Source organism: Colias eurytheme, chromosome 31, assembly GCF_061535395.1.
Source record: "Colias eurytheme isolate Ceu_HAF_F1 chromosome 31, ilColEury1 Martin Lab GWU primary, whole genome shotgun sequence".
Taxonomy (NCBI): Eukaryota; Metazoa; Arthropoda; class Insecta; order Lepidoptera; family Pieridae; genus Colias; species Colias eurytheme.
Genome location: NC_143010.1, coordinates 1854244 through 1874022, shown reverse-complemented (window position 1 = coordinate 1874022; position 19779 = coordinate 1854244). Strand labels below are relative to the sequence as shown.

General features: G+C 33.5%; 2 protein-coding genes across 3 annotated transcripts in view; one reads left to right on the top strand and one right to left on the bottom strand.

The window, feature by feature from the left end:
• The window catches only part of LOC149895399 (monocarboxylate transporter 12-like), a 46075-nt gene extending 31258 nt beyond the window's left edge, over window positions 1-14817 (bottom strand). Inside the window, exon 1 of one of the 2 annotated variants that reach the window (XM_090119124.1) lies at window positions 14621-14817. The gene's annotated coding sequence lies outside the window, so the exon portion shown is untranslated. The remainder of the gene's footprint in view (window positions 1-14620) is intronic. The other variant, XM_090119125.1, reaches the window with a different exon arrangement.
• Window positions 14818-15884: 1067 nt separating this feature from the next.
• On the top strand, window positions 15885-17405 carry LOC149895398 (uncharacterized). Its single transcript, XM_090119060.1, has 3 exons — window positions 15885-16019; window positions 16186-16449; window positions 16772-17405. The coding sequence occupies exons 1-3, from the start codon at window positions 15885-15887 to the stop codon at window positions 17204-17206; spliced, it is 834 nt and encodes a 277-aa protein (XP_089975186.1). The 3' UTR covers window positions 17207-17405.
• The last annotated feature ends 2374 nt before the right edge of the window (window positions 17406-19779 follow it).

Genomic DNA, 19779 nt, shown 5'->3' with positions numbered 1-19779 from the left:
TCAATTTTATTTCTATTCCTTGTGCCATAACAGTGTCTATCTCCTACTTTTGTGTGTAAGTCCGCGTTTTTGTGTACATGTAAAACATTATTAAATATATACTGTGATGGTACAGTGAGGATACCAATATTCTTAAAGAGATCTCTTAGTGAGTCCCGAGCACGTAAATTATATATAGAGCGTATGGCTCTTTTCTGTAATATAAATATAGTTTCTATATCTGCAGCCCTGCCCCATAGTAGAATTCCATAGGACATAATGCTATGAAAGTAACTAAAATAAACCAATCTAGCCGTATCTTCATCGGTGAGATGCCTTATTCTTCGAACTGCATATGCAGCTGAGCTGAGCTTAGCAGCGGTGGTGGCAACATGGGTCCCCCATTGTAGCTTCTCATCTAGTGTCAAACCAAGAAAAACAGTAGACTCGACGGGGTATAATACCTCCCCGTTTAAAATGATATCCCTTTTGACCTTTTTTACATTTGGAAGGATAAACTCTACACAATTTGTTTTTTTTGCATTCAATAATAAATTATTAGCATTAAACCAATTAGATATGCGTAAAAGAGCAGAGTTTACTTCGTCAACATTTGTGTCATATCTATCCACATTAAATATTAATGAGGTATCATCTGCAAACAGTACTATTTCACACATATCCTGCAAATAATAAGGTAGGTCATTAATATACACTAAGAACAAAAACGGTCCTAAGATAGATCCCTGCGGAACACCAATGTTAATCGGCGCACCGCAAGATTTCTCTCCATTAACAACAACGGTCTGTACCCTGTTCTGAAGATATGAAGCTATGAGGTCCTGAGATAAACCTTTGATACCATAAAAATTTAGTTTCCGTAATAGAGTGGAATGTTCTACACAGTCGAAAGCCTTAGAAAGGTCGCAGAATATCCCCAAAGCATTCTTTGAATTTTCCCATGCTTTATATATATGTGACAAAAGAGCTATTCCAGCATCAGTGGTAGAGCGCCCCCTTGTAAAACCAAACTGTTTGGCGTGCAGTAAACCATTTGAAACAAAATGACTACATAATTGGTTTAAAATCAATTTCTCGAAGACTTTGCTCAAAGTTGGTAAAATAGAAATAGGCCTATAGTTATTACAGTCTTCTTGGTCACCGCTTTTGAATAAAGGAATAACTTTACTAAACTTTAATAAATCAGGGAATATACCACAGTCACAACATTGATTAAATATAAACGCTAAATGGTTGGCAATGTTTTCTATAATATTATTTACTAAATTCACAGACATTCCCCAGAGATCACATGTTTTTTTTAAGTTTAATGTTTTAAAAGTTTTAACAATTTCATCTGCAGTCACATGTCGCAATTCAAATAATACATTACACTCCGCAACATGGTCCCTCAAATAGGACTCCGCAAGCACTGATGATGAATTTAATTTTTTAGTAATACTAACAGGGACACTACTAAAGAAATCTTCAAAAGCAAGCGCAACATCAGCACTTTTGTCAATTACCCTGCCAGCATTTACAAGTTTTATGGTACTATTTGTCCGGCTTTTGCCCATTTCACCATTAATAATTGTCCAAACAGTTTTAACTTTGTTATCAGAGTTGCGTATTTTATCTCTGACATATAGACACTTGGCAGTGAAACAAACTTTTTTAAAAGTTTTTGAATAATTTCTAACATAATTATGGAATGACAAGTCTTTGTTATATTGCTTCATGCCATATAACTCATATAGAATGTTCCTGCATCTGTGTATACTAGGTGTTGCCCATTGACTAAATGGTAAATCCTTGGTGATACTTAAAGATTTAACTTTAAATATTTTTTTAAACTCATTATGAACTAAATTAAAAAGATTTGTAAACATTTCACAAGGATTATTATAAAAGGATTGATCATTCAGGTTAGGCAGTTTATTATTAATATTATCTCTAAATTTATCAATGCCTTTTTTAGTTATAGGCCTAACATTAATTCTTTTAAACTTAGGTATGCAATCCCATTCCAAAACAACTTTCTGGCCACAGTGATCTGAAGTCAGTATATTGAGGATATTTTTTTCTAGACAGTTGCAATCACAGTATATATTATCAATACAAGTTGCAGAAGTAGGTGTAATTCGTGTGGGTTCATCAAAAACTTTATACAGATTAAATGAGTGAAACAAATTAACTATTCGTGTTGCCGTCTGTGTGTGTGAAAGTAAATCAATATTAAAATCACCACATACTATTACCTTCTTTTTACTCCTGCCTAAACGCTTTAATGTTTCTTCCATGACTGTCTCAAACATATTATAGTCACTGGAAGGAGGTCTGTATACGCAAACAATAATATAACGCTCAAGCTCAACACAGGACAGTTCAATGGTGCGTTCTACAGAAAGACTTACAATGTCAGTTCGTTCTTTGCATTTAACACTATTGTGTACAAAAATAAGAGAACCTCCATGAATAGCATGTGCCCTATAGTATATACTTTTTAATTTATAATTATCAATATTTAATAACAACTGACATTGTTTAAGCCAATGTTCTGTTACACAAAATATTTTTATACTATTATGATTTAAAAATAATTCTATTTCTAATAATTTGCTAGCCAAGCCTTGAATATTTTGATGTACAATGGAAAAAGGCTGCTTAGCTGTTGTCTTACATACTAGTTTAAATCTAGCTTAGGGCTAGTTTGTCCGTCAACACTTAACCTCGGTTGATGTATATAATTACTACTACATAAAATTATAGTAGATCGATGGTCTGATACCAAACATGTACCAGACTGGTTAATAATTTTATATGCTATTAACATAGCAAGTTCTCTCTTATATCTAAATGGCAGATACACTGTATTCCTTGTCAAGCAAAAAGATTTTGTACATGAATTTATGTCAAAATATATAAATGCATCACTATGATGATTTGTTAAATTATATAATTTTAAGTTAATGTTATAGATAAATCTATATTGATTTTGTGTCAAACCAGGCAAATATGGTAATGTACACAACATAAATTTGCATTTTGTCTCACTACTAATTTTCAACATTTTTGAAATCCTATATCAATGTCATGTTTTTTTAGATTAAGACTATCTCCATATAATATAACAACAATGCTATTTTCATTAAAACTAAAATTATCTAATGAATTCATGATATATGTAAATGAACTATTAGGAGTACAAAAATTAGTTACTTTATGCCCTAAGTTGTTAAGCAAAGCGCCAAATCCCTGACCAATGTTATCCGACAACACAATAATTTCCTGCATGGAAAGATGTTTTGTTTTACTAGATGAAATTGTTGCCGTGGATGGAATACTATGCATGTCAGTGCAGTCAATGGGCTTATGGGGCGACGGTTGCTCCTTGTCACTTATGGAACACTTACATACATAGTTATTGGTTAGAGACTCGAAACGCTCCATATTTTCATTGCTTAACTTTATAAGGTAATCTGCCTCTTTTATGTGCTCATTGATTTGTAACTGGGCAGCAGAATATTTTTGGTTGAGGTCATGTAATATATCATTTAATGAGTCTATTTTCTCCTTTAGTTCAGTAGTTTCCACTTCATATATCATTTTATAATGTTCTAAGTCCCTATGATATCTATCTAACTCTTTCACAAGGCTTTTATTTTTAGTTTGCAATTGTGCTACATTTCTTAATGAAAATCTATTTTTAATTACTGATTTTGTGTGCTTAATAAACCTACTTAATTTGAGATATTTTTTTAATTTGTTATGTGAATTTAACTTGATTTTTTTATTGTTTTCAAAGCCACTTAACTGTCCACATTCAACCAGTTCACCATAAAGACTGTTGGATGAATTGCATAGCCGCTTGGAGTTATCCTCTTGAACCTCCATTAAACTGCATTCCAGTTCAACGATACGACTGAGAGCCTTCTCGTGGTCATTGGAACACTGTTGGAAGCTGTCAACAATGTCTTGGAGGGCTGTGCACTTGTTTTGGCTGTCCATATATTGAGTGTGGAGTTCAGCTAGCTCGGCCTTCAAACTTGTGTTCTTTTTTATTATTTTCTGGATTTCAAGTTCATGTTCCTCTCTCTCCAGCAAGAGTTGTTCACACAGTGATTGTGAAGCCTTTAAGTCCTGTAGTGTGGCCTTAAGTTTGTTTTCCATATCTTTGGCCACTGCCTTGCGGGTCAGCATGTTGTAATTTTAGTTGCTGAAACAGGTGAAATAGATGTTAAAAAAATTGTATTTATGATGCAATTTTAATAAAATTTACTTGTGTTAGATAGATAGTGAATAGATAAAAAGTAGTTTTTTAGTAGAAATGAAGTATATTTTGTCTGGAGCTATTAGTTTTTGTCCTCTAAATTGCTTCCAACTTGTCAAGCAAAGTGAGACGATAACTATGCGCTCATGTATTTATTGTGACGTTACTCATAAAATATGAGCAGTGTTATAAGTTATTAGTTAAAATGAATGCGAATGTTGTGTATAGTGTTAAATATAGTAGATATATTAGAACTAGTACTCCCCTGGTTTATCGAAGAAATTCGAATTTGAATTTCCGTTGGCTCGTTGACATCCACGTTATACAAAACGTTGCTTCAGTCACATAAATGCGTACTTCACATTAATTAATACACATACGTTGATAATATAGTTAACTTATACTAAATATTACTGTTTTTACCACTAATTATTGAATTTATTATATTTTATTGAATTTAAAACTAAGAGCTGATGTTCACTCAGCTGTTGACATCTGTCAAAAAAAAACCAATAAAACACTAGTATAAGTATATAGACATACAATTACTCAGGAGCACGCCTGCACTGCACAAAGAAGAATCGAATGTTACGCCCCCTTTACTTCATTAAGGGCCGATTTTTCAATGCTTGGATAAAACCAAGAAGCCATGGTATGGTTAACCAAGAATGGATAACCATACTATAATATTATAAATGCGAAAGTAACTCTGTCTGTCTGTCTGTTACTCAATCACGCCTAAACTACTGAACCAATTTGCATGAAATTTGGTATGGAGATATTTTGATACCCGGGAAAGGACATAGGCTACCTTTTATTGCGAAATATGTACCACGGGCGAAGCCGGGGCGGACCTCTAGTATTTTATATAATATCAGTTATCTGATTGGCAGCGATTTAGCTTATCTACCAGAATCCTGCTAATATTATAATTACGAACGCGACATAAAGTTTGCGAGGATGGATCCAGTATGGATGGATGGATGTATGTTTGTTACGCGCTTTCACAAAAAAACGACTAGACGGGTTTAGATGTAACATTACAATAATATCCTATCCTACTAATTCGGTTATTCCTACTAATACTTAATATTATTATAAATGCGAAAGTTTGTGTGGAAGTGTATGTGTGTGTTTGTTACTCTTTCACGCAAATAATACTACTGAACCGTATACAATGAAATTAAGCACACATATAGACCCTCTATAACTTGGATTAACACATAGGATAGGTTTTATCCCGGAAATCCCACGGGAACGAGAACTATGCGGGTTTTTCTTTGAAAACGCGGGCGAAGCCGCGGGCGGAAAGCTAGTACACTATACATCAGTATAACACATGAGGTATAGAAATACTTGCTTTTGCGGGTGAAACCGCGCTGCATAGCTACTATAAAATAAGCGTGACTTATCTCTATCCAAACATGGAAATACGTACGACGAAAAACTATTTTTAAACATGATTAAATATAATTATAACAATTTTTATCCGTTTGTCTGTAACTACATACTTGTCCTGAGCAAATTCATTTCTCATTATTTATAAAAAAAAATATTTAAATGTAGTTTATAGACCTAGATTTTTTTTAATAAAAAGAACTCAATTCATTCTACCTTTACGTTTATTCACTTTTAAAATTTAATTTGATTACAAAATCTACTCGAAGTAATTAAAACTTTTATAAAATCTCTTGAGTTTCATCAAGAGATTTCCACATAGAGTAATTTATATTATACTAGCGGTCCGCCCCGGCTTCGCCCGTGGTACATATGAAAAATAGATGTTGGCCGATTCTCAGACTTACCCGATATGCACAGAAAATTTCATGAGAATCGGTCCACCCGTTTCGGAGGAGTATGCAGACTGTATAGGTAGTTATGTAGTCAGTTTATTTCCAACACTTCATAGATAAAAAAGAACACACGTGTCAGAAGTGAAACTTCTAAGGCAAGATTCAAAATCGTCGCCTTACTCCATGACGTGACGGTATTACCATGACGCGAACTTGAAATTTAACTCAACGCACTTAAATAAGTTTTACTTCAAAAAATAATTCATGGACAAATTCGCGGGAAAAGCTTGCATGTCATAAGTTAGGTATTGTGAATTGTCACACGAAGCGTCTAACAAGGAACTAATTATTGAGGCGTTTATGTAAACAAATATATGTATCATCTACACTAATATTATAAAGAGGAAAACTTTGTTTGTTTGTTTGTTTGATTGTAATGAATAGGCTCATAAACTACTGAACCGATTTTAAAAATTCTTTCACCATTCGAAAGCTACATTATCCACGAGTAACATAGGCTAGGTTTTATCCCGGAAATCCCACGGGAACGGGAACTATGCGGGTTTTTCTTTGAAAACGCGGGCGAAGCCGCAGGCGGAAAGCTAGTCATTGATAATAATGAACATGTTTTGACACTTTTAACCAACTTTAAAAAGGAGGTAAAAGTTTAATTTGATATTTTTGGTTTTTGGCATTCAAATGCTTTAGAAATACAATAAATTTATAAAGAATAGAAAAAAAATCTATTCTTTATAAATTTATAACAACACAAAAGAAAATTCAAAAAAGCATAACCCACTTTTATAAGGAGAAAAATTAAATATATCTCAAGCAAGTAATAAAACACCCATAAAAAGTAAAAGTCATTTTAACGACAGCCATGATTAATTTGCTATCTAACGTCAAAAGAATATTCTGAAGGAATGAATAATTATATCTCATTGGAAACCAGCCAAGATGGTTTTGGAAAATCGTTTTATATTACAGTCATATTATGATATCGACCGCCTCCTTGGTACAGTGTAACCACGCTGTAAAAAAAGGGGTTTCTTTCTCCACCGGGAATCGAACCCGGCCTGGGTTGAAATGAAAAAAAAATTATACTACATATTTTGGATATGAATACTGCCAGAGATAGAATCAATGATTTTTTATGGTGTTTTTTCTCTATAAAAAATTATTACATAATCAAATTCTTCATTTTTTTATCTATGTATAGTGCAATACTATTCCATTCTAATAATCTATTTATTTATTTATTTATTTATTTATAATCTTGTTATGTACCTACATATAACACGCCTTAACTATTAGAGGATGCATGGGGCCACCCAAGAAGGACTTGCACCTGTTAGCAATTGCGACATCGCGCACACCTGCGATTCCAGAGAGTGTTGCGGCAATCATCGCCACCGCGACGCTGTAGCTGCTCCGCCGAGGACGACGAGCACTCTTGGTTCCAACATTGAACCGGGAGGGACGTAGTTTAAGTTAGGAATAATTTATAATGTAAATTTTTTTACAATAAATTATTAATAAGTAAATTTCGGTTTTTTTTGCGCCTTCGCGGGTCGGTCAATATAATTGGCGCAGTCGGTAGGATAATCCTTGAGAGCCGTCTCTCGGAACGCGAAACTACAAGCATCGAGTATCGCTATTCCATCGGAGGGACGACGACGGGGATCCAGAACCTACACCATTGGCCACCGCAACGCGAAGGGTATCCGAACATTGATACTGCAAGAAAGGCCGAAATTTAAATCCTGTAAGTACACTAATTCTCTTAGTGACTTGCCATTCCTAGATTTGTAAGTTTTCCTAGATTACCCATTCACGGGAACCGAGGAACTGTAGTGCGTAGGTTTAAATATTAATTCATCGCGAATTAATTTTCGAATTTTACAAAATCAATTGTAAGATTCAAATATAGATTAATAAGTTAAAATATTAATTCATCACGAATTAATTTTCGAATTTTATAAAATCAATTGTAAAATTCAAATATAAATCTATATTGTTTGATAAAAGATTAATAAGTTCAAATATTAATTAATTATGAATTGAATTTCGAATTTTACCATTTAATTCATTTTATAATTTAAATTTAAATATATTAAGTAAAGATTATTAAGTAATTTTTTTTTAATCTAACGAAGTTAATAAATTTAATTAAGTTTAATATATTCCTAAAGGTAGTAGATACCTACAGATATTTAAAATGTCAGATTTGGATAAAATTTTTAATGCACTTAGACTTTTGCCAGAATTTTATAGTAATGTTAAATAAATTACACAAATTTTATGGCAAAGAGCAAATCCTTCAAGTTAATTATAGAGAATATATAGAAATATAGTTATAGTTTTTACGTTCCCGGTTGTCCTTCCTGCTACCTTTGAATTATTTAAATTATCCATAGTTCCTAATAAAGATAGTAAAGTCCTAATTCCACCCTATCCTTTTGTGGCAATTCACGACGAGGATTTTATGTACATGGAGGCAGAATGCCCGAAGTCTGGCCTAGGGTATCTATGTGAGGACAAGCTGAACCATCATCGATCCAAAAATGACTGCGTGTATCACCTTATTACCACGCAACGAGTCGTCGCATCTTGTCTCTTCACGCCTGTGGAGCTCGGAGCACCCGCACTAGAAAAATTAGACGACGCCCACTACGTCATCAGTTTCCCCAAGCCATCAAAAATTCACCTATCATGCTCGCAAGATCAATATGACGTCATTAAAGGAAGCTACTTAGCCACAATACCCAAAAACTGCATTCTTCAAACGGAGGCTTTCAAGATAGTCAATCGAGAAGACCATATCAAAGGACAGATAATGAAAATTGCAAACCTACCAGATTCCAGCCAATATAATACAGATGGGGAAGCAATCATGATAATCAAAAAGAAGAAATAGAACATCAATCGGCGGAGTGTGAAATTTCAGCGATATTAACGAGCCTTGCCCGCCAATAGTCGCTGAACTTCAGGAGGGAGGTGTTATGTACCTACATATAACACGCCTTAACTATTAGAGGATGCATGGGGCCACCCAAGAAGGACTTGCACCTGTTAGCAATTGCGACATCGCGCACACCTGCGATTCCAGAGAGTGTTGCGGCAATCATCGCCACCGCGACGCTGTAGCTGCTCCGCCGAGGACGACGAGCACTCTTGGTTCCAACATTGAACCGGGAGGGACGTAGTTTAAGTTAGGAATAATTTATAATGTAATTTTTTTTACAATAAATTATTAATAAGTAAATTTCGGTTTTTTTTGCGCCTTCGCGGGTCGGTCAATATAATTATCTTTATTGCATACAACACAAATACAAATTTCACACACACAGACAGGACATTAGATGCAAAGGGCGGCTTTATTGCTTCAAGCAATTTCTTCCAAGCAACCCGAGCAGCCAATGTATTGGAAAAAAAAGAAAATTAATATCAACATGCATTTTGTTCCAATAAAGAGTACATACATACTACATCTTTACAGTGCAACATTTTATGCTATTTTATTTTATCCTGGGTCAATCTGGGCAAAGTAAGCAGCTTGTCTACACTAATATTATAAAGAGGAAAACTTTGTTTGTTTGTTTGTTTGATTGTAATGAATAGGCTCATAAACTACTGGACCGATTTTAAAAATTCTTTCACCATTCGAAAGCTACATTATCCACGATATATATATAACATAGGCTAGGTTTTATCCCGGAAATCCCACGGGAACGGGAACTATGCGGATTTTTCTTTGAAAACGCGGGCGAAGCCGCAGGCGGAAAGCTAGTCATATCTCGTTAAACACAAATTATAATCATATCTCGTTAAACACAAATTAAGTCATATAAGCTATAGCTAGTATACAATAAATAATTATTATAGTAAAGAAAACTAAAAACACACTTATACTCTTGAAATTATTGTATTGTCACCTAACACCTATCCTTGATAAGTACACAAAGGTTTGAATAAAATCTATCCGTTTAAGGGATCAAAATCGAGTCTAAAAGAGTCTGTTACATTCAAACATAAAAGCGAGTTAAAAACATCTTATCATTAGCAACAAGGCTAAACATTTAATTGTTCTAATCCTTTGTTTTGCAGATGACCATAATGCTTTGTAAGTAAGAACTGAGATGTTCATATGAGTCATGTAACACATATATAGCTACTAGCTTTCCGCCCGCGACTTCGCCCGCGTTTTCAAAGAAAAACCCGTTCCCGTAGGATTTCCGGGATAAAACCTATCCTATGTCCTTTCTCGGGTATCAAAATATCTCTATACCAAATTTCATGCAAATTGGTTCAGTAGTTAAGGCGTGATTGAGTAACAGACAGACAGACAGAGTTACTTTCGCATTTATAATATTAGTATGGATACGCATAGTATAAAGATTAAAGAGTGAAGAAGGCGAAATCCCGGCGTTTAGTAGCGCACGGTACCTAAACTCGCGAAGCGCAGGGTTGTCACTTGTCACATTGATATATCTTTATTCTATACTCATATTATAAAGTGGAAGAGTTTGTTTGTTTGAACGCGTTAATCTCGGGAACTACTGGTCCAATGTGAAAAATTCTTTCTGTGTTAGATAGCTCATTTATAGAAGATGGCTATAGGCTATATATCATCTCGCTAAGACCAACAGGAGCGGAGCACTGCGGGTAAAACTGCGGAGCACAGCTAGTGTTAAATAATTGTATAAACAAACACCAACTGCTCACAGCAATTATAGCGGCCCTCACGAGACCGGTCCATGAGAAGGAACCGAGCGGCGTTGTGTGCGTGCGTCAAGCTTGCGTACGTACATGAACGGGGGGCGTGGCCATGCGCCCTGCGTACATACAAACGGCTGGATGTACCTTTGATCGAAAATAACTTATTTGTTCTCTTTATACTAGGGATGTAACGATACCGATACCGATGCCGATATATCGGCCGATATATCGGCAAGCCGATATATCGGTATCGCCGATAATAAATCAACCGATACCGATATTTTTTTATTAAATTTTATTTCTGTTTCTGTAATAGTGTTAAGGAAGAGCGGAACCTCCTGACACAAGCATTTTATTTGCTTACTAGGAGTGTTCCAATCACAAATTTGTTTAGGTATGTAAAGGAAAGAAATAAATAATTTTGAATTTTTTTAATTTTTAACGTGATAACGTTTTTAAAATCGTTTTAGTCGGGTGACATGTTCATAAACTTGTGTCACACCAAAACCTCACGAGCGCGATCGCAGGTATAACGAGAGAGAGACGGACCGATCTCCCGTTTCATCTCGAGCGCTGCCACTGCATTATGTTATCACGTAAACATCTCGATCGTAAACCTACTTTACAAACAACCAATTTTTTTGATATCAAATAATTCAAAAATCCGCGCCCAATGAACGATGCGGGAGGCCGCCCGCGCGTGCGCACTTTGTTTTCTGAAAAAACTCTACCAATATAGTAAACTTTTATTAGGTACTGATTGTATGTGTATTACTTAAAGTTTAACTGACTTCGTAAAATAATAATACTAAAATAAATGGTTTTGTTGTTTTTTGATTTGGCATTTTTATTTAAAAGAATACGATTAACAGTTGTCTCTGTTAAATGTTGGTAACTTTTTATGCATAATTCACTATTTATTTTTCTACCAAGCCATCGATATCGGTATCGGTATCGGTATCGCCGATACATTACTACAAATATCGGTATCGGTATCGTATCGGCAAAATCATGTATCGTTACATCCCTACTTTATACTATATGTTTGTATAAACCTTTAGATTATAATTTATCTCGCTCGTCGAAAAATTATGTGTAACTTTTGTTCGTTTTGCATCATCATTATTATATGATGATGCATCATCATAAGTCATGCATTACTATTTTATAGATTATTTATTATTTACTAGCGGTCCACCCCGGCTTCGCCCGTGATACATCTTTACATTTTCTCTTCATAACATAAGAACCATCCTTGTACTTAAAGGAATATTATAAAAAATAATCAACAAAATCGGTTCAGCCGTTTTCGAGTTATGCGCTTACCAACAGATTCTGCGATTCATTTTTTAAATTATAGAATATTAAATATTATCATTAGATATAAAGTATTATGGCTATTCTTTTCCCAAATGTTAGAGGATGCGAGTTGTTAGCGCCCCACTTAAAATTGCTTCTATTTCGGTGTAGTTTTTAAATAATTTGGAAAATCCAAAAGTGCACGCCTCATAATTTTTTTTTAATAAATATTTATTAATTATTATTTTTGTTTATTTAATAACAATTAAACCACATCGAATCAGACCCTGAAAAATGAAAGGGTTCTATTCCTGAGCATACTCAAGCGTAAGAGAAAAAAAAAGACTCGATTAGTAAAGTATTTCGGTCGCTATCGTGTTAACAAGAAAAAGGATCCGCACATACAGACACACGGACGTCCAAGACAGAACTTTTTTAAACTGTTTTATAACTAGTTTAAATAACAAAAATGACATCAAAAATATCATGAACGTTAAAAATAGTGTTTTTTCTTAATATGTGTGTGTATGTATTATCTTACAAGTGCAATGTATGATACATAAAGACATTTTAAGTTTGAAAAATCAGTTGTTTTGCGTGAAGTGACAGTAGTACCCACCTCAACGCTTCGCTTAAGAGGCGTGCAATTAACTGAATCGAACCTAACCTATCATATTGAATGCCCATTTCACAATTTAACGGCTTCAAATAATAGTAACAGTATGTCCTATAAAGTTAGGTACAAAGCTAAACTACTGACTCAATTTGGATGAAATTTTCATAGCTAACATACAATAAATCTTATATTTCTTTTTTATCATGTTAAAGTATTATTATTATACTAGCGGTCCGCCCCGGCTTCGCCCGTGGTACATATGAAAAATAGATGTTGGCCGATTCTCAGACTTACCCGATATGCACAGAAAATTTCATGAGAATCGGTCCACCCGTTTTGGAGGAGTATGCATAACATTGTGACACGAGAATTTTATATATAAGATTATATTGCCTTTGGTATTATTAACCTACACACAATTTGAATTAAAATGCTATCTCATAACTATTTACGAACCTAAATTAGGTACAGATAAGAAATTTGATGTCAAGTGATGGATTAAAAATTATCTATGATTTTCGGAATTATGTATTCAGAAATATTATTATCAACTAGCTTGTTGCCCATTGTAAAGTGAAGTCCCATGTCCCCAAGTGGGGTAATGCGCAGATGCATTATGCATACATCTGTTTCACTGATCGATTTCTTTATGGACATTGGACAAGTAGGTGATCAGCCATCTGTGTCCTGCCAGATCTAGTGGACTAGAGGACACGGGACCTCACTTAAGACTTGGATAGCTAGATATATCTACAGAACAAGATTGCGTTTCAGGAATCATGGTTTCAAAGACAATTTCAATATTATTTTTATTTAAATTCACCATTCATTTTTATAAATAATCTATACTAATATTATAAAGCTGAAGAATTTGTTTATTTGAACATGCTATTCTCTGGAACTGCTGGTCCGATTTGAAAAATAATTTCGGTGTTAGATAGCCCATTTATCAAGGAAGGCTATAGGTTATATATCATCACGCTAAGACCAACAGGAGTGGAGCAATGCGGGTAAAACTGCGGGGCACAGCTAGTTTATAAATATAGTACTTAAGATTAGATCCTTTAGTTTTGTTTTCCTGTCTTAGCATTAATAATAATAATAAACACTTTATTGCACACACAAACAAAACAAAATCAAACAAAAAATACAAACAAAGTAATATAGAGCGGTACAAAATAGGGCATAGCATTGCTAATGATAATTAAATAGGTATTTCTTATAATTTTGTTTAACTCAGATACATAATAGATTTACAAACTAGAGGCCAAATAACTTGTAATTAACAGGAAACAATACATTATAATGGATTTTTAAATATCTTAATCACCTACTTATATCCGACTAGGTGTCCGCCCGCGTTTTCAAAGAAAAACCCGCGTAGTTCCCGTTCCCGTGGGATTTCCGGGATAAAACATATCCTATGTGTTAATCCAAGTTACCGTCTATATGTGTGCTAAATTTCATTGTAATCAGTTCAGTAGTATTTGCATGAAAGAGTAACAAACATACACATGTATCATTCTCACAAACTTTCGCATTTATAATATTAAAGTAGGATAGGACAATAACAACATAACAATATTCATCTTTGACTTTTAAATATTCTAATATTATTTGCATAATTTTCAATACTTGCGATTATTATAATGCGTAAAACGATAAAATTGGTGAGATTCATAGAAATATGTAGATTTCATGGAAAATTTGTACTAACTTTGTCATTGTTTATGTAAAATTTATAAACAGCTGTTTTATATTGTAGGAAAAGTCCGTTTAACAATATTACGTAAAAACCTAATTTGTAAACACAACGTATCTAATAATCTAAACGATATGCCTAGCCTAAAACTCCCAACTAAATAGAATGTTGACAAAGATGAAAGATCATGCCTTCGATTCTACCAATTCATATCACGATTAAAGAGTCTAATACATACGTACCAATATTTTCAGTTACAAAAAAATAAAACACTTCACATCAACACCACCGATTTCGCCAACACCCATTTACACAAAATCAAAATTCACAATAAAAATAAATCCGATTTTTACTACATCACACACATCGTACGGTTCTTCAAACAATGAATGAAAAATATAAAAATGAATGGATCTCGATGAACGAGCGACATTCGACAACGTTTTGGCAACGTCATTTAGGCATGTACATTGTACGGTGATTATCGGTTAAAAATCGGTAATGTCATTAAATAATTGACGTGTTAGAATTTGTAAATTTCGAAAATTGGTATGCACTTGGTTTACATTTCATGGGATTTCAGCAGTAATTAAAAAATGTTGTGTGGTTTTATGAAACCACCGTAAAAGTGAAACTTAGGCACAAAATTATCGTATTTGTACGATAATTATCGTACGGTTCCAAACACTGCTTTATAGAATAATAATACCTACTCGGCAGCCGACCGTCACGCGACATGCGCTACACAGACCAAAAAGTTTGAGACGATGTAATAAAAGTTTCACTTTTAAAAAAAATTATTATAATAATTTCATACAACTATATCTTGTCCCATTTTAAGCGATTAGAAATAATCTACCTCAGGGCTCATTGCTTCAAATATGTACCTATTTAATAAATAAATATATTTATGCTATATTCTAAAAGGTGAACGTTAAAGATAAAAAGCATATTGTCTTCTGCTATTAATTGAAAAAAATAATGTTTATTAATTCATTGGCAATTGGTTATACTAATTTTTGTCCATATAATTGTTGATGTAGGTTAAAATAGTACCTAGGTATATTGGCTAGAGTATAATATGATAATCGTGCTGTTTATAAACATGAGCCTTTACGCCCGTTGCCGTTTCAATAACACTGGTAATTAATACATTCGTAATTTTGCCACTCATTTAAAATGACCATAATCACGTTCTTATTTATAATTTTAAGTGTATTCCATCTCTTAAAATTTTCACACGAAATAAGAATTGATGCTGAATCTTTGAATGTTCTGCCTGACTATGATTTTAGTTGGATAAAAGACAAGGAAAATGGGTTACGCAGACGATTCTTAGATAAAAAGATAGAAAAGCAAGACCAAGATTACCGAATAAAACTATTTGATAAACTGTCTAAAACTAATGTTTATGCTGATGATATATTGCATAGTGAAATAAGTAAAACAAATCCACGTTTTAAGTATTTAAAAAAATATGAAACCTTATACCGCAAATTTTTGTCCATGAAAGGAGTGAAGTATGTTTACAAAAGAGATTTTTTCTGGAGAACATGGCGCTTGATAAATAACACGAATAATACAGTTATTTGCTATAAGTATAACAGTTTTAATTCATCAAGTTCTCAGTGTGGATATTGGGTATGTTATATTTTTATGAGTTCTTGTACATTTTAGAATACATAAACGTCTCTATCTAAATTTCTCCCTATCTAAGATAAAATCCAAGCATTGTACCGTGTACGTCTAAATACGTTGAAATGACCCTCTACGATATCCTTAACGATATCCTTATTCTCTATCACAGGTTATAGAAGAGAAGCCTCCACCGTGTCCATATGAAATATTTTCTTTAACCGATTCCAAAACGCTATGCGTTGTAAATTATACGGGATTTCATAACGCTTCACAATCTTGCCCTTCAAAAATACACCTCGAAGAATTGTTGGAAACTTGTAATAATCCGATAATGACGAAATGGAGGATTCAAAGGAATTACAGTGCTGCGGATCAGAGTGCAATCGATGTTTGTCAAGGAAGTGAGAGTTGCGAAATGACTACCATATACACGGTACGAATTATTATATACTTTACCGTATGTAAGTTTTTATATGATATGAATCTACAAATATGTAGTCCCTTCGTTGATACATGCATGTTATGAAAAAAGACCTACACGGCTTAGAAGGCTTTTCTTGTTATAATTGTGAATATGAATATCAAATAGTATCACGACAATTCAAATGAACAAAAACAGAAAAAAATGAAGATCGAAATCGCTCATTGAGTGCATGTACCGAGCGAGCATGCCTTTTTTAGCGTTTTCGATATTTGAAGGTAAAATTATGTATATTATTTTCACGTTAATTGAAAAGTAACCAATTTTTTTACAGATTAACAAGGATTCAATAATATTCAGATTAATTAATTCCACAAATCACATATTCTACTCCCGCGTCATGAAAAGCGGGAGCAAAAATTATGCTTGTGATGAAGATTGTGGTTACTTTAATCCACTTACACAAGCTATCAGAAAAACTAACCAACATTTAGTACTAAATTTATTAAATTACAATCCAAAAAATAAAAGAGAAGATATTATTTCAAAAAAGCTCGTCAACAAGAGTAAAACGTTAACGACCAAGTTAACGACTAACGATCCTTTAAAAAAATCGGTTTTTAAATATGGACCTCACTACATACAAGTGTCAAAAATGCAGTACACAGATAAAAAACCGATTAAAGTCAACAATTCGAAATCTCTATGCAAAATACTTCAAGATTCATATTTGGATGTGAAAGAAAATTACTCTGATTATGATTTTTAAACATTTATTTAACATGCTTTTTTTATAAGTTACAAAATACGTTATTTCTTAATATAGAACATTTAAACATTTATATTGTCTTTGATTAAAACTTTACCAATAAATTTTATTACAAATATATTCCTTACTTAGATAAATATTACTATGTAAAGAGAATAAAAACTATTCATAAACGTTATAGCACAATTGAACCAGATCCATGTCTCTAAAATATAGCTATACATTAAAAGGAATATTATAATTTTTTAAAACTTAATACAATTTTATTCTAAGTACTCGTCAAGTAAAAACGTCCATATAAAATATTGATTGCACTAATAGTCGTTAATACAGAATCAAAATCGTAATAACTTTAAGAAATAAACCATTATTTACTAGCTGTGTCCCGCGGTTTTACCTGCATTGCTCTGCTCCTATTGGTCTTAATGTGATGATATTATATAACCTACTAGCGGGCCGCCCCGGCTTCGCCCGTGGTTCATGTTTATGTTTTCTCTCAATAAGAACCATCCTCGTACTTCAAGGAATATTATAAAAAAAGAATTATCGAAATCGGTCCACCCGTTCACACGTGATGCCGTGACCAAGTAAAACGGGTTTCATTTTTATACATATATACATATATATATAGATTAGCCTTCCTTGATTAAATATATTTTCAAATCAGACCGTGCTTCCTGTAAATTGTATTAAATTGATCCATCAAGCAAGTCTATTCATTGATAGACACAGTCGTCACTCTAAAATTAAAATTGTATAAAATTTCCTGTCCTATTATTATTTTTATTATATAAATTCTGTACAGTTCTGGATACATTTAAAAGTTTTCATATAAAACAACTTCTAAAATAGTTTATTCTCTTGCAAAGTACAGTAAAGCATACTAACGCACACATAATTAGACGTCGATTGCATGATTCAGCTTTTCTGATTGAAGCAGAGAAAACTGAATTCTGTCAATGTTAACAGTAAATTCTAGCTAAATGGCCACATTTCAGGCCTCTCCCTGAGCGCCTTAAGTATTTACAACCTTTTTCTTAATATTGTTAGGTCTAACAATATTACATTTTGATATTTTGGTTGTATTGCACTTAAATGATTTACGTTTATGATTTCTCAACATATAAGGTCGACTAAACGACTTTTTACATCTTTTACATTGATGATACCGTATTTTCAAGTGCACTTCTCGTATATGCTTAACTAGGCTCTTTTTCAACATCTCTTGTTTACAATAATCACAGATAACCATAGAATAATTTATCAATTTATTCGATGACACTGTTTTCGTAACTTCTTTTTTAACTTCAAATGTCTCTGGCTTGATTTCACACTTTTTTATCATCAACACATTGTTCTTGACTTTTTTTATCTGTACAAAGGCGTCCTTCATTTTCTCGACCCAGCAGTCGTTGACCGATTTTCTTAAGTATGTAGGCTCGGTATTGCTAGTTGAGTCAAAATGTTCTTTCCATGCATGATGGAGTAACAACCTTCGTTCTGTATACGTTTTCTTGCATGCAACACACGAAAATGTCTTTTTAGAATGGCCCTTGATACTCGAATCGTGGGCCGTTTTTATATGGCGCAATATCGAGATTTTACTATGGAATTCTTCGTTACAATAATTGCAAATACATTTTGAGTATTTGATGCAGTTTCGTAAATGTTTGTTGTAAAGGTCGTATCGGTAAAATGTTAGGTGACATATATCACATTTACAGCGAGCTGGTACTTCTCTGTGCGTAAATAAATGGGCTTTTATATTACACAAGGGTCCTTTTATAATTTTCATGCAAATTTTGCAAATAGTTTCTTGAACTTTTCTCTGTCTCTTCGCCATTGAGCACGGGTAGTTAGTGTTAATGATGTATTAAACAATCAACAAACAAAAATTAAACAAAATAAAAAGGCAACAAAATTAGAATAAAGTAAATAAAATATTATTATAATTATTTACTACATTGTATAATTTATATTTTTACATGAATACAAATGTCAATGTCAATTGTCATTCTTGAATCTTGACTTTTTTTTTTGAAGATTAAATGGCCTGGTTACAGGACTATATGACAATCTTGATACTGATGTCTCATATCAACATTCCTATAAGAATACTAGCGGTCCGCCCCGGCTTCGCCCGTGGTACATATGAAAAATAGATGTTGGCCGATTCTCAGACTTACCCGATATGCACAAAAAATTTCATGAGAATCGGTCCACCCGTTTCGGAGGAGTATGCAGACTAACATTGTGACGTACGAGAATTTTATATATAAGATGTTCAATTAATTATGTATTGAGAAGAGCGAGCGCCCACGAGCAACTTAGTTGCCCGGTAACTATTTTGTCTCTGTCGCTGTCTCCTCGCAAAGTTTTGAACGATGCGCACACGAAAGCGACAGCAACGCAACTTTTTCTTTAAAATTTTCTTCATTTATCAACATGGTTTTCGAAGAGACGGTTGTGGTCTGTGCTCTTGTCCCGCATAGTTCCCATTCCCGTGAGATTTCCGGGATAAAACCTATCCTATGTGTTAATCCAAGTTACTCTCTATATGTGTGCTAAATTTC